Source organism: Camelus dromedarius, chromosome 31 (assembly GCF_036321535.1).
Source record: "Camelus dromedarius isolate mCamDro1 chromosome 31, mCamDro1.pat, whole genome shotgun sequence".
NCBI classification, from domain to species: Eukaryota; Metazoa; Chordata; class Mammalia; order Artiodactyla; family Camelidae; genus Camelus; species Camelus dromedarius.
The window spans coordinates 12711514-12727500 of record NC_087466.1 but is presented as its reverse complement, the minus strand read 5'-3'; the positions used below and the strand labels follow the sequence as shown (position 1 = coordinate 12727500).

Below are 15987 nucleotides of genomic sequence, written 5' to 3'. Positions count from 1 at the left end.
GAAGGTGTTGCAGTAGACGAAATAAGAAGCAACAGGCTGGCTTAGTGTCTGAGCAAAGACGATGGAAAAGAAGTGGAAACATTTAAGAGATGTTTGGGCAGTATTACTGCAGGACTTGGTAATGAGTTGAAGTCCGGGGATCAGGGAGAGCCAGATATTAAGGAAGAGTCCCAGTTTGTGATTTGCATACCTGGACCGACAGTGGTGTCATTCAAAGATAAGCGTATTAGAGGAAGACCAGGTCTGGGGAGAAAGGCCATAAATTGAGTTTTGGAAGTTTTAAAGATCTCTTTTGAGACGTCCAGGTAGAGGCGTCAGGTCGACACTTAGGACTTCACAGCCTGGGGCTCAGGGGAAAAGGAGTAGACGGCATGCGGACAGTATCTCAGGTCAGGGGCACTGAGGAGGAGGAGAGCTCGCTGAGCAGGAGAAAGCACAGAGCAGGAGGAGGGCCTGGAACAGGGCTTGGTGAGTTCTGCGATGTAACCAGGTTTCACGAAAGAGAGAGTGGTTATCAGGCCTTCAGAGGCAGCCGAGCTTTTAAGATAAGGATTAAGCACGTCTTCTGACCATAGTGAGAGCTGTTTCTGTGGAACGGTGGGCACAGAGGCCAGGCTGGAGGGGTTCCATGAGTGAAACATGGACCCTGCTTTTGAATAGTCCTCAGTGCTGCAGAGGGGAAGGGTCCGTAAGCTTCTTAAATACACGTAGTTTGGAATCTGGAATACTAAAAGTATGTCCAGAGGACAGGGGTCAGTGGAGCAGGGAGTAGCAGTGTTCTCTGCAGAGGCCAGGCGGGGAAGCTTCTTGGAGGTGGAGGCTCTTGAGGAAGGATATCAAGGGCGTATTCATTTTTATAACTGCTTGAGTTTGAGCTCAGTGCCTTATGCTTAGCAGGCCTTTAATTAGTCTGCTGCTTGAATTTATGAATTAAAGAAAGTGCTGTCTTTCCCCTAAAGAATTGTGGGTGATTATCTCAGGTGGTTCCTTTTACTAGATAGTGGCCTTCAGAGAGAAAAACAGATTGTGTGGGTGGCTCAGTAGTGCCATCTTTGGATATGAAGAATAGCACATTTTATTGCAGGGGAGCTAGGGATACCAAATTCAAATTCGTAAAAGTACACATCACGTAAATGAATAATGTGCAGAGCCAGGTTTGCGAAGAGCTATGTCCTAAATTGTGTCCTTTAGCAACATACTTTGTTTTGTATGCACAAGAATAGAGTTCACAAAGAATTATGTGTGCTTTTATTTTTCTCTAACCTGTGGTTCTCTTGGTCTGTCATTTTCCTACTTTTGTTAGAGCCATAGGTACGAGAAGTGCTTTACTTTTTTCTTTACTGTAACGAAACAAGAAGCACAGGCTTGAAGATGGAGGCGATTAATGCTGCTTCAGTCTCAGGCAGGCTGCGGAGCGGGCGCCGTCCAGAACTGTCTGAAGGCGGCAGCTGCTCCTCGGCTCCAGCAGGCGGTGTTCGCGCAGGAGTATGCTCTCGGCCCCAGGGTTGTCAGGCAGCCTTCCAGTTTTTCAAGAGAAGCTGGAAATTCAGATTTGTATATGAAATTTCCTGGAGAGGTACATTCCAAATTAAAAACAAAACCTCTGTTGGCCATCAATTTGCAACCTGCGTTTAATTTAGGGACTCATCTGAGCCCCCTTGAGCCCCGTGTGTTTCAGATTTAGTTGGTAGATAAGTCATAGATTTCCATCCGTGCCCCTTTCCTAATCAGCTAGAAAAGTAAGAGGAAGGAAAGGTCTTTAGGAAGCTAGCTGTGCAGATTCATAGCTGATCGCCTCCTACCTAATTAGATCCTTCTTCAGATCTTTTTGAGAATTTGATGAGGACTATGGACTTTCTCCCCGGGGAGAAATACACATATGTTCGTGCATGCATGTGCAGTTTAGGGTAGAGTTTCAGACTCTTCAGATTCTAGAGTGAGGGCCCCTCCTGCTAGCAGGAAGAATATATGTTCTGAAACGACGAATCCCCTACCTTCCTCTCTGTACAGATGTTGCCTCTGCCGTGTTTTCATGGGCTTCTGCCTGTGCAGAAGGTTGTCTCTCTGTTTATGCATCTTGTATTTTGTGAAAATATTTTACATTAAGAGCATTTTTGAAAGTTTTTTAAAGTTTCCATTAAGTTCCTTTTCATCATATAATCAGAACACTGATATTTGTAAATAAACAAATTAACAAACTTAAAGTAAGAAACAATAATTAAGAAATTTTTACAGCTCTCTTTTCTTATTAGCAACTTTGGAAACAGGTTTGTATGGTTCCCAAAACTCAGACCTATCTACCTTTCCACTTTTAGGCAATCCAATAGTTAACTTCTTTTATTACTTCCAGTAAGAACTTATATTTTCTCCACTTTAGGAGAAGAATATCTTCCCTCTTGATGCCTAAGTCAAGTATTTTAGAATCTACTATAAATAGACTCTGCTGTCAGTGATGTCTTTGTCATGGACTATAACTGTGGTCCAAAATGACGGCAGGAAAGAGGGGAATGCCAGCCCCCTTTATGATTTCTGGTCCTTTTCATTTCTCTTCTTCCAGTGCTGGACATCAGCATGCTCTCCTCCCAAGATGTGGTCCGTATGCTGTTGTCCCTGCAGCCCTTTCTCCAGGACGCCATCCAGAAGAAGCGCACGGGCAGGACCTGGGAGAACATCCAGCATGTGCAGGGGCCACTCACCTGGCAGCAGTTCCACAAAATGGCAGGACGGGGAACCTATGGTAGTATCTTTTCCCTGTTAAAATTCCTTCCGGTTTTTTGTTCATGAAAAGCAGCTTAGTTACTGTCAAGTCCTTGCTTCCCTGACAAAACAGCATCTTTTTCCTCATGACTATTAAGTTTTATAATCTCTGTTTTCTGATAGTCAGTTTTGGAGATAAGGTTTCTAAACATCCTTGGCACAGTCACGGTCACAAACAATCCCTAAATAGAGTCATCATTAGAGTCTCCTCGCCCTTCCAGTCCTCACTGCGTTTTTGTCTGGATGAACTTCTGAATCAGTTCTGTCAGCTTCTTCATAGTTAGGATTATAATGCTGATCTTAAAAAAAGGACATAGTACTGTTTGGAAAACTAACTTTAACTTACTCTAGTCTGCCCTCTGATTTTGTTGAACCTTTATAAGCACGTTCTGACTCATTTAATTAAGTTTCTTCATCAGAGGCCATTTAATCAGAGGATTTAAAGAAAAGTATCACGTCAACCTACAATAAAATTTCTGATGCCATAATTAAGACTAATGCGCCAGGAAACTCCACACTGTCCAGGTTGTGGGAGACAGCCTTTCGAGCAGCTTCCTAAACTGCAGTTTTGTTTCAGGTTCAGAAGAATCCCCTGAGCCGTTGCCCATCCCCACCCTGCTGGTCGGCTACGACAAGGACTTCCTCACCATCTCGCCGTTCTCCTTGCCGTTTTGGGAGAGGCTGTTGTTGGACCCATATGGAGGCCACCGTGATGTTGCCTATATTGTGGTGTGTCCAGAAAATGAGGCCTTGCTCGAAGGAGCCAAAACATTTTTCAGGGACTTGAGTGCTGTATACGAGGTGAGAAGGATAGGAAGATTGTTTTTATCATACGAGTCTTCAGATGGTTTCTCGTTTTTATGACTAAATTTTAAAGAACAAATATCTTCAAAGGAGGTCTCAGAGAACATTTGCAAATAGTTGGAGGATGAAGAAAAGAATTAAATTGGCATGTGTCTGTAGAAGTACATTGCTTTCTCATCTTAGCTTTATATTTCATTAGATTTAAAAGATTCCCTCTACCAGCTTTACCACATACATCTTAATATCCCATCAGCTGTTTTTTTTCCCCATTTATGTGCTTGAGTTTAAAAGTATTGCTCATCAGGGGATAGTGATTGTTCAGAAGATGAACTTTACAAAAAGAAAGCACATCTCTTGAGGGGGCGGGGAGCAGTTCCTGAAAACAGTATAAAAATGTTTAGCTTGACAGTTTCTGAATCAAAAGACATTTAATGAATCATGTCTCTCATGTTATATTTGACACTGCATTCATTGTAATAGTAAAATTTTGATACATATTGATAATGTCTAACAATGTCTAAAAGCCATTTAGAGAATTTTATATATTCAGTACATAAATTCCTGTTACTGTTGAAAAATTAGAATCATGCCTGTCTAAGAGCAGGTGCCACATATCTTTTGCTAAAGTACAGATACACTAAGTTTTTTGTACCTTATGCTTACGGTATCTTTTATTTGACAAGATTCAGTGAAATTAGTATTTATAAAGTATTTAGAACTGTGATAGGCATGTTATAAGCATATGAAAGTGTTTGTTAAATCAGATGCCAAGTTAAATTTCAAAAATATTTCATAATAGAACATCACTGTGTGTGTGAGTACACATGAAGTTGTGAACTTATGTGTTGCTACAAAGAAGTGAGAAGATGCCAATGTGTCAGATGATGGTGTTAATTAAACCACTAAAGGAGACTCTTGGATACAGTAATTTCTGAACAGTGCCTGGTCCATGAATGTGTTAATAATATTAAATCATGATTACCCTGACAGAAAACTTGTCAAAGCAGTTTTAAAGTTGGCCATTCTCTTGAATGAAGCTTTCAACATAAGTTACAAAACAAAAAAGGATTGCAGGATTTTTAGATCTTAATGACTTTATTAGGATTGCTCATTTGGCAGTAATGCATATCTGCTTCAGGTGAGTGTGCACTAGAGCATTTTATAGAGGTTTTAAGCCTTCCGTTCTTCCACATTAGTATGACCTCTTCTGCTGGTCAGTAAGTAGTTAAGTAGCTTACTTTCTGCAGGTGTGTATTGCTAATTCTCTGCCGTAAGCACCCATTTGATGTCCTGGAGGTTAATAACAGAATCTCATTGTGCTAAAGAAAACTACTTACTTTTAAGAAGTGATCAGCATATCTACTGCTTCAGTGGCCTCTGCTATTAGTGATCTCCAAATCTCTGTAACAGCGTAACAGATGGCCCATAAAATTTTAATGTCGTCTTATGGGAAAAATCATGAGTACGGATTACTTAAGAGGTTTTAGTGGACATATGTCTCAGTCAGCCTTTGTAGGCAGGAATCTGGTTAATTCTTTATTTGACCATTAGCAATCAGGTAGTGCTCAGCAATCTTCCCTTATGTAGGAGGAATTGGCTGGAGTGAAGAAACATTTATTTTTCCTTCGAGAGGCTAGTCCAGGTTTTGGAGAGACAGCAATTGCAGGGCACATTACAGTTACTAGAAAGGACCAGCTTGCAATGGTTTGGTCGTCTGTGGCAGCCCTGAGAGAACAGGGAAGATGCTTCCCCGTGTGTGGTTAAGAATCTCCATAGTGAGTGATGCTGCTGAACAAGGAGCAGCTCTTGTAACAGTGGTCTGGTTTGTGCTGTCAGATGTGCAGGCTTGGGCAGCACAAGCCCATCTGCAAAGTGCTGCGCGATGGGATCCTGCGTGTGGGGAGGACCGCTGCGCAGAAGCTGCCGGACGAGCTTGTGAGTGAGTGGTTTAACCAGCCCTGGGGCAGCGAGGAGAACGACAATCATTCCAGACTCAAACTTTATGCGCAAGTTTGCCGCCATCACCTAGGTAAGTGGGGATTTATTTGGTCAAGTCGAATTTGGGAAGTCAAATGGCAGACTGCCCCCGCCCCCCAGTCAAGATGCACCATTACGCTTCTTTGGTGTCAGGGGATGGTAGCGTTCCGTCACTGTATTTATTTAGGTCGAATTTTTGCGTTCTAGGTAGTTAAATGTTAATTTTTACGCACACATATATTCTTTTCTTTTTTTCAAGTGAAGCTTTTCTCCAGAATTTATAATGAGTAGCTCCATGCTCACTTCTATGTTTGCAGAACATATAAGCTTATGTTCAAGTGCGGAGATAGCATTTTGGGTGTCGTAATCAGAGCATCGCAGCATGGAAGCGTAATTTTTTACAAAGTGGCCATTCTGAATTTCTGACTCAGCCAGACACTGCAGAACGTGCCTAACGTCGCCTCTCTGCATACTCTTTCAGCACCTTATCTAGCCACTCTGCAGCTCGACAGCAGCCTGTTGATACCACCTAAGTACCAGACCCCACCAGCAGCAGCGCAGGGACAAGCTGCACCTGGGAACGCCGGGCCTCTAGCTTCAAGTTCAGGGCCTGCAGCTCCCTCCGCTGGCAGCGCGTTTAATCCCGCCTCTAGCGGCAGCGCTGCGAACCCGGCAGCAGGCGGCTCTGCACCTGGTTCCTCTGTGCCGCCGGCCTCCTCATCTGCCTCTGCTCCCGTCGTCAACCAGATAAGCACTGCCTCCTCCTCAGGATTCAGCGGTAGTGTCGGAGGGCAGAACCCCAGCTCCGGGGCCAGCTCTGCAGAGAGAACACAAGGGAACATAGGCTGTGGTGGAGACACGGAGCCTGGGCAGAGCTCCTCTCAGCCCTCGCAGGATGGACAGGAAAGGTGTGGTACTCAGTGTCCATGACAAGCACCTTCAGCTTGGACCCCTGTCTGCTCTTCCTGTGCCCCCTTCCCCTCAGCCACACGAGTCTCTAAACCCAGTAAAGGGCTCTGTTTCTCTCCTTCCCAAGAGAAAGTAACAGCTGTCAGTCTGTAACTTAGAACTTTGAGACTTCTTAGAAACTTATTATTAGTATTGTTAAACTTTTTAGCCTAAAACTATTCCTAGTATAATAGGACTATCAGTATACTTACTAATTGATATACTTAGTAAGTTTATATTAATTACTATTAATATTATTATATTAAATATAATATATGGATAGTAACAGTAAACTCTTGCTGTTAACACAACAGTATTATAAAGCATCTTTGTAGAATCTAGCCACAGGGGGAAGGAAAGACAGCTGGAAAAGCCATCCCCCATGTTGGAGGAGCATATCGTCGTTTTCCGTCGATCTTGGTGCCAGCTGGTTTGGTTTGCCTTCATTTTGCTGCATATTATTGTTCCATTTAATCTGTAATCATTGTCCAGGGAGTCAGTGTGCTCTGGAATGGGTTTATTTTGTGTAAGTGTCTTACGAGGGACTCTCTCTGCAGTGTCACAGAAAGGGAGAGGATAGGAATCCCCACCGAGCCTGACTCCGCAGACGGCCAGGCCTACCCTCCAGCTGTGGTCGTCTACATGGTGGACCCCTTCACTTACACCGCAGAGGAAGACTCCACTTCCGGAAACTTCTGGCTGTTGAGTTTGATGCGCTGCTACACAGAAATGCTGGATAATTTACCTGAGCATATGAGAAATTCTTTCATTCTCCAGGTAACTGTTTGCAAGTTTTTTTTACTTTATTGTTGTTGTTTTTATGAAAGTAAATACAAGTTCATGATTTTTTCATAAATTGGAAGTATACAGAATAGAAAAAATTATTCTGTTTTTTAGAGTCAGCCATTATTAACATTTTGATGCTTTTCTAGCCTTTTTTCTGTGTTTGTTTACACAGTTGAGATCATAGTTTTAATGTAACTTGTAGTATTTTTGTATTTAAAGTCATTCAGAACACTTTTCCATGTTACTTAAAGTTCTCACAAGCAGCGTACTTACTGACTGTGTATTTTCCCATGTTTAACCGTTCCTGCACAGTGAGGTATGATTACTTTTTTCTACCTTTTCGCTATTATAAATACAACCGTAATAACATCTTTATGAATAATCTCTTTTCACATTTCAGGTCATTTCTTAAAGTGAATTCTTAGATAAAGATAGTGATAACTAATGTCACATTCCTTTTGCAAAAGGCTATAGCTACTTACATTTCCTTCAGCAGTGAGTGAGCATATCCATTGTCACTGAACCCTCATCAGCTTTATAGTGTAGTAATTTTTTTTAATTTATAATTAATAGGTAAAAAATTATATTCTTGAATGTTTGGATTTTGTTTTACTGTCACTTTAATTAAAGCCATCTTACAGAATCAAAAGATTGAAATTAAAGTTACCAGTATAGGTTGTTGATAGTTTTTTATTGATTTAAAGTTTGTCTCAAATGATTAGACAGTAATTCCAAAGATTCTATGTATACTATGTGTATACATTATAAAAATGAGAAATATATTAAAAAGCAAGTCTTTAAATTTCAGGGCATAGCAACGATAAATTGAGAATTTATCCCTAAAATGGGAACAGGGTAATTTCTAAGCAACAGTGTGACTTGACCGGCAAAGGGGCACCTCTTCTTAAATTGCTGGTGTACATTTGGAATATAGGACTCTGTCACTGAAAGCAGTTAAGGGGAATTATATTATGTTTGGCATGTCTGTATTTTAAGACTACAGTTCCCTTCCCCATGCAAGTAAAGAATTCATGCCATTTCATTTCCCAACTTTCCTGTTAGCATATTAGATCTGTTTCGAGTGGTGTTTGTATTTGTGTCTGTAGATTGTGCCTTGCCAGTACATGCTGCAGACAATGAAGGATGAGCAAGTTTTCTACATTCAATACTTGAAGTCCATGGCGTTTTCAGTGTACTGCCGGTGCAGGCGGCCTCTGCCTACACAGATCCACATTAAGTCCCTCACCGGGTTTGGGCCTGCCGCCAGCATCGAGATGACCCTCAAGAACCCGGAGGTAGGTTGCAGCAAAGCAGAAGTTTTCAGAGAGAGTACTGTCACACTAAGGACGCACGCCGGGAGAGGTGGCTGCTTGGTGGCCTCATACCTTCACATGAGAGCGGCAGCTTGCTTTAATCCTTAAGTTAAAATAGAGGAGCAACCTCTATGCACTTGAATAATGTTTTGAGAAAAGAGGCACACTCTGGCTATTTTTTGAGGTAGAACCTAAGGCAATAATACCCTTACCCCTTGTACTTACAATGCTCGACTTGCCTACATTTGTTTTATTCTTTGCCCCTTGAAGCGAATCTCCGTCCTAGTCGCCCTCCACTTGCCCAGCCGCCAACCCCCCCCCCCCCCCCGCCAGGAGCGGCCGCTGCAGGTGCGCTTGCTCTGCCTGGGCCCCCCGTCCTCTGACGCGCGTTCAAACAGGGAGTTGCTTTCTCCTCTGCTTGTCCCGGTGCTGCTGAATGTAAATGAATCGCTCCATCTTCACACACCTACTTCCCACAGCTGTGTACCTCAAGCGGAATTTAAAACACCAAATCAGAAGTCGTACACTGTTGCTTTTGCCAGTCGCCTTATCCTGAAGACAGATGTACAGGGCAATGTTTAGAATTTTCAAAGCCTTCTAAACTCAGTTCCCACAACTTTTGCATGAAACCTATTAATAAAGGCCAGCAAACACCTCCTCACCATAAGAGAAACTTAAAAACACAAAAAACTGCTAATTTTAGTTAATAATGTAAATTTTTCTGGGAAACTATGAAATGCTTATAAGTGAAAAAACGTGATGCACTACTTAATACTGCATTTGTTGTAACGTGGGTCAGGTCAGCTTGGCCCCGAGAGAGGGAGCTACTTAGCTGACAACTTTACATTCATTCTGGGCGTACAGAAAATTTCTGTCTTTGGCAATTTTAGGTTAGTTTATTCTTTTGAGTTTGCATTGTTTATTTCTGGGGTTTTTTGGGGGGGCAGGAGGTAACTAGGTTTGTTTGTTTATTCATTTATTTATAAGTATTTTTGGAGGAGGCACTGGGGATTGAACCCAGGAACTCGTGCAGGCTAAGCATGCTCTCTACCACTGAGCTCTACCCTCCCTCCCATATTGTTTTTGTAAGCAGTTCATCTCTTTTATCTACTACTAGATTTTTCTAGAATCAAAATATGTTTCTACTTGTTCATTTGTGCCTAGAAATTATGAGTTTGTGCCTTTATAAACTTTGAATCTTTTACTTATTTACTTCTTGTGGTTATTCTGCAATGCAGATGCAATCATTCCTTATGCTTATAGTAAGAAATTATCACAATTTCAAATGATAACTGGTAATAGTGTGCATTTTCCTAGAAAAGAAAGGCTGACTACCTGCATTACGATAGCCCAAGGTGTTATGTAACATTTTTAAAGATTATAACATACTGGCAGAATACTATGAGAGTTCATGAGATAAAGTGGGACTTGGATTAAAATAAATTGCAAAACTATGCTTTTTTTCTTTTGTTTTGGGACAGGAAGAGAGAAATCTATCATTTGATTTTATTAAAAACAAAAGAACCAAATGTTATGAATATTTATTGAGGTTTATAAATTTTTATTTGCATTAAGGTAATGGCGCATTGCTAAATACTGCCTCTCCCTCAGTCTGAAGCTGGAGTTTTGCATTTTCATTCAGTAAATAGAGCTGAGTGTCTGCTGGGTGCCAGGTGCTGTTTTTGGTGCTGATGGTGCAACAGTGAACAAAACACCAGGCCCCTGACTCCGGGAATTCTCATTCTCTGCGATGGCATAGTCTCCTGCAAGCACATTTCACATAAGAAAGGGTGTATTTCAGTATTTGTCATGCAAATTTTAGAAGAAAAGTCCTATTGCTGGTATCACTTTTGTTGTTCATAGAACAGAGTTTGGGAATAATGTTTTACCTAGTGAGTGATGTATCAAAAGCTGTCTATTTCTTCTAAAATATTTGACATTTAACATTTTGTTTTACACACAATTTTAAGGCAACCTCATCTGGACTCTTTTTTTTTCCTTAAGCTTCACTGAGATGTAATTCACAAAGCATAAAATTAATCCTTTTACTCGTATAGTTCAGTGGTTTTCAGTTTATTCACAGAGTTGTACAACTGTCACCACTATCTAATTTTAGAACATTTCATCAATCCAGAAAGAAACTCTGTACCTGTTAGCAGTCAATCATTTTTTCCTCCCTTTAATTCCTGACAACCACTCTCTGCTTTCTGTCTCTGGGGGGTTGCCTGTTCTGGACATTTTATATAAATGGAATCGTACAATAGGTAAGCTTTTATCTCTGGCTTCTTTCGCTTAACATAGTGTTTTCAGGGTTCATTCACATCATAGCATGTATCAGTACTTTATTTCTTTTTGTGGCTAAATAATATTTCACTGTATGGATAGACCACATTTTGTTTATCCATGTATTAGTGGGTAGACATACAGGTTTTTCCACTTTTTGGCTATTGTGGATAATGGCGCTCTAAACTTTTATTTATGAATTTTTGTGTGGATATATGTTTTCAGTTTTCTTGGTAAATACCTAGGAGTGGAATTTCTGGGTCTATGGAGAGTGAATGTATGAGTGATGAAGTTAACTTTGAAACTTGAGCAAATCATTAAGTATCTTTGTATCTCTAAAATGAAAGAACTGGATTAAAATATTTCCAAGGTCTCTCTTAGCTTTAAAATTCTTTAATTCCATTATTACTATTTCTCATGCTGTGTATTTCAGGGGTTGGCAACTCTGCAGGCTAAATCCGGCCTGCAGCCTGTATTTGTGGGACCAGCTAGGTAAGAATGATTATTACAGTTTTAAAAAGAGAAGATTATATGACAAAGACTCATAAAGCCTGAAGTATTTACTATCTGGTCCTTTAATTAAATTTGCCGACCCCTGCTGTAGTTTACTAGATATTGAAATGTGTATAATAGCAGTAAACAAAGATGAGAATTAAATTTCATCACAGTTTATCTAAAATATTTGTTTTAGGTAACAGCTAGTGCTTTGATTTCTTAAATTACACACGCGCGCATGCGCGCGCGCGCGCACACACACACATTAAAGTGTAATACACATACTTAAAAGTAGCCAGTCTTAAGTATATTGCTTGTACCCTAAATAAAAATATTACTTAACAACAAGCACAAGAAACAAAACATAAAAAGCATCCAGAAAGCTCTCTAATGTTCCTTCTAGTCACTCCAGTGGTAATCACTATTCTGACTTACAACATAATTTTGCCTGTTTTTGATTTTTATATGGATGGAATCATGTAATTTACAGTCCTTTGTGTCTGGCTTCTAACACTCGGTGCTGAGAATCATCTGTTCTGTTGCTTGTAGTGGTAGTTTTTTAATTCTCTCTGCTGTTCAGTGTTTGTCTTGTGTGACTCTGTCAGTTTATTATCCACTTTACTGTTGATGGGTATTTAGGCTTTTTCCTGTTTGGAGCTGTTACGATTGATGTTGTGTACATTCTTATCCCCGTCCTCTGTGAACACGTATGTGCATTTTGTAGGGTCACAGGGTGTATGTTCAGTTCAGCAGATGCTGTCAGACACCTTTCCAACGGGACTGTATCATTGGACAGTTCTAGTTGCTCTGTATTCTCACCAGGACTTGATGTTTTCGTTATTTCAGACATTCTTCTGTGTAATAGTATCTCACTGTGGTTTTAATTCACTTTCCTAATGACTAAAGAAGTTGGGTCAATTTACTTCCTAAAATAGTAATTTCTTTTAATAAGGAAATACTGGCTTGGTTGGGTTCCCTACCTTAAACAATCTTTTTGTATCATTCTTATTTATATATATAGCATTGGTCAGGCGCAGTCTGCTGTCATTTATCCCTGTTGGTTGCACTCAGTGCTGTTCTGGGTTTTCTTGCAGGTGTTAGGTCGAGTGGCTTTGTGTTGATACTGATTCTGATTTTGATTTCAGCGGCCCAGCCCAATCCAGCTTTACTCCCCTCCTTTTATATTGGCCCCAATCAAAGACAAGCAGACAGAGCTGGGAGAGACGTTTGGTGAAGCGAGCCAGAAATACAACGTGCTCTTTGTGGGCTATTGTCTGTCTCACGACCAGCGCTGGCTTTTGGCTTCCTGCACTGACCTCCATGGAGAATTATTAGAAACTTGTATTGTAAATATTGCTTTACCAAACAGGTGAGGAGCCTTGGTGTTTTTGGTGCATGTAAATTGATGCTATGCCTCTTCTCAGATGTGGATTGTCCTAATTTTGTCTCTACATGCAGTGGGTACCATGTGGGTGGGTTCTTTGGAATTTTGTTGGTTTTGTCTCACTAAGTGGTAACTTTGATCTGGGGAACCCATTTCCGTTTCTGTTTTAGATCACGGAGGAGTAAAGTGTCTGCACGTAAAATTGGACTACAGAAGTTATGGGAATGGTGCATAGGTATTGTTCAGATGACATCTCTACCCTGGAGAGTTGTAATCGGGCGACTTGGGCGTCTTGGCCATGGGGAGCTTAAAGGTGAGAAATTCCTGGAACAAAGGAGAAGGGCTGAGCTAGTGTCCTTAACCGAGCTGAGGGAGCAAGTTGTAAAGTTGGTAGTAAGAATAGAGCAGATTATGTATTCTGGTTCTTTTAACAGTGTAGGATAAACCAGTGGTTTTTAGACTTTTCACTAGCAACAGAATCATCTGCTCCCCAAAAAATCTTAAATATTGAACCCCAATATATACAACAGGAAAAGAATGTCTTATTAATATAAAAGTGGTACTTAAATTAGAATTTCTAACATTTACGTATATATTGAGTCAGTGAGAAGAACCAGTCCATTTTAACTGGAAAATTCTACGTCAGAGGCAATGGATGATAGTAGAAGTCGTGTGAGAACAGCCTTCAGTGTCTTTCATTTGTGTTGGGTGGTTGGCGGTGATGGGTTCTATGTCTGTTTTTGTCTTGGTGGCATAACAGCAGGAGAACCCTTGTCAGTCAGACAAGGACAAGTAGTTACAAACTGAAGCAGTCTTTGTTCTCATTGCCACTGTCTGATTTTCTTCAGTCTGGAAACTTAAGAGATGGCAGATTCTTTTAAGTTGAACCCCCCGGTGTAGCTGCCAACTGCTTATATTCCTTATCATACGCCTAACAGTCACAAAGCACTGTAACTGCAACACAGCCCAGCTGACCACTGGCAGCTGCCTTGCCTGGCATCGAGCCCAGCTCATTTATTATCCTAGTCTGGCTGCTTGTACAGTTTTATATGAGCAGTATGAACAGGCCTAGATTATTTTTTTTTAAGCCCTAGCAATTCATGACACATTATAAAAAGTTCAATATATGCATATTTGTGAGAAGTTTTTTTTCTAAGGTCTACACAAGAGCAAGCATATGTCACAAATTAGCTTGGTAGTTTTGTAAATGCCAAGTATATTAGGGCAGAGTTGGCAAACTTTCTTTGTAAAGGGCCAGATAGTAAATATTTTCGACTTTGCAGGCTGGCCATTCACTGTTGTAACTACTCAGCTCTGCCATTGTAATGTCAAAGCAGCCCCAGTGAATGGGTGTGGCTGTGTTCCAATAAAACCTTGTTTACAAACAGGTGGTGGGCAGAACGTGGCCTGCAGACCATAGTTTGCTGACCCTTGCGTTAGAGTGTGCATAGTTCTATCAGGTATTTGTGGAACCCCTGATACAGATGTACCTGGCATTGTAGCAAGTGCCCAAGTGAGTTATTTATTAGGGTTTAACAGCAGTTCATACGAGTCTTATATAATATGTATTAAATAAGTGTTTTGTTAGGAATCTGTTGTACACAGAATTTTTTTAGTATTGAATTACACTGTAGCTGAATAGAAAATATTACCCTTTTCATTTTTTAAAGAATATTATTCTTATAATGAATCTGTATCAGTAGCCTGGAGGTCTAATACATTAGAGGATTCATTTCATTTCTGTCAGAATTCCTATCTTCTCTCCTAGTATGCCTTTTTAGTCAATCTTACTTCTTAAAGGCTTTGAGCCACACTTAACCCTTGGGAAAAGTTGTACTATAATAGAAAAGAAGAAGAGGGGATAAAAATGTAGCCTAGCAGTCTAGTCACTTGGTGTTTTGGAAGATTATTAAGGCCATTGCCTTCCTGTGTTAGTATTTTTTAGAAGAGACACACTCTTCTTATCTGTTGGAGTATAAGTTTGAGGACTCCATCAAAAGATTGAGAGCATTTTAAATACAGAACTCATATCTGATTTTTCTGTGGTTTTTTAAAATTCACCCTCCATGTTCCCGGCCACTTTAATTTCAGCCACTTCAGTTTGATGCTCATTAGGCATATGAAATGTGAAACGTTTTTTTCTTCCACCTGCTTTTTAAGGGGAGAGCAGCCTGTTTGCAGAAAGTGTATGAAAGTAGGGAAGCCTGCAGTGGAGTGACATGTCAGTGGGATGTGACATGCTCTGTGTGTGTCGGGGTCAAAATAGAGGACGAGTACTTTGCAGTTCAGGGAGTAACATAACCCTCAACGGTTCTCTGAGTAGACATAGTGCCCTTGTTTGGAGGCAGTAAACAAATAATAGGAAGAAAATTTGTGCCGATTTTTTAGTCAGCAGTTAGTGTGACGTCACTTGGAGCACCTTACTCGCACCCACTGTTCATCAGTTCTCGGGCATGCTAAGGAAGGGTCCACTTCACTTCCGCTGCTTGCCTCTTGTGAAACAGCCAACCTACAGCCGTAAACAGTACAGGTTCGCCCCAACCGTGCCCTCTTCTAACAAGAAGCGTTGATAGGGGCAGGGCAAGAACCAGACCTGGAGATAGAGGAGAAAGGCTGGAACAGACTGGCATCGCCATCAGAAGGCATTTGTTGAAGTGCCTGAGTCTGTCTGGGTCTGTGCTGGAGTCACAGGTCATTTCGGACGTAGTTTCATTCTACAGTTGTAGACCTGTGTTTCTTTGTTAATGAAGTGTAACAGATGTCAAGTCACATTCTCTCTGTAGCGAAGAGGGGAACCTGTGCAAAGCCGTATTCCCTTTAGGGCCCGATCCTGGAAGTGCAATTACTAGGCAGAACTGGTAAAACGCTCAAACCTCACATCAGTATGAATTTCTAAAGAGTATGTGTGACTGTGATATTTGATTCCAGATTGGAGTATCCTCCTTGGAGAATGTTCACTACAGACAATCAGCAAACGGCTCAAGGACGTGTGCCGGATGTGTGGAATCTCTGCCGCAGACTCTCCTTCTATCCTTAGTGCCTGCCTGGTTGCCATGGAACCCCAGGGGTCCTTTGTAGTGATGCCAGGTAAACTTCTGATACTTTCATTAATTAGGTATCAGAGCAGTTCAGTGCATTCAGACTTAAGTCCACACACAAGTGTGGAATGTATCCTTTTTATCTTTATGAGAAAAGGTTGTACTTAGGACTCAAAAATGGAAACCATTTGGTTTCTTCCAA

The 15987-nt window shown here is 41.0% G+C and overlaps 1 protein-coding gene across 2 annotated transcripts in view; it reads left to right on the top strand.

The window, feature by feature from the left end:
- MED13L (mediator complex subunit 13L) overlaps positions 1 to 15987 on the top strand; it is a 253854-nt gene that overhangs the window by 226467 nt on the left and 11400 nt on the right. For both annotated transcript variants that reach the window (XM_031442848.2, XM_031442847.2), the window contains exons 18-26: positions 2558 to 2737; positions 3335 to 3558; positions 5398 to 5590; positions 6020 to 6446; positions 7044 to 7263; positions 8379 to 8567; positions 12509 to 12732; positions 12918 to 13060; positions 15676 to 15834. In XM_031442848.2, coding sequence (XP_031298708.1) covers positions 2558 to 2737; positions 3335 to 3558; positions 5398 to 5590; positions 6020 to 6446; positions 7044 to 7263; positions 8379 to 8567; positions 12509 to 12732; positions 12918 to 13060; positions 15676 to 15834 — 1959 coding nt within the window. The remainder of the gene's footprint in view (positions 1 to 2557; positions 2738 to 3334; positions 3559 to 5397; positions 5591 to 6019; positions 6447 to 7043; positions 7264 to 8378; positions 8568 to 12508; positions 12733 to 12917; positions 13061 to 15675; positions 15835 to 15987) is intronic.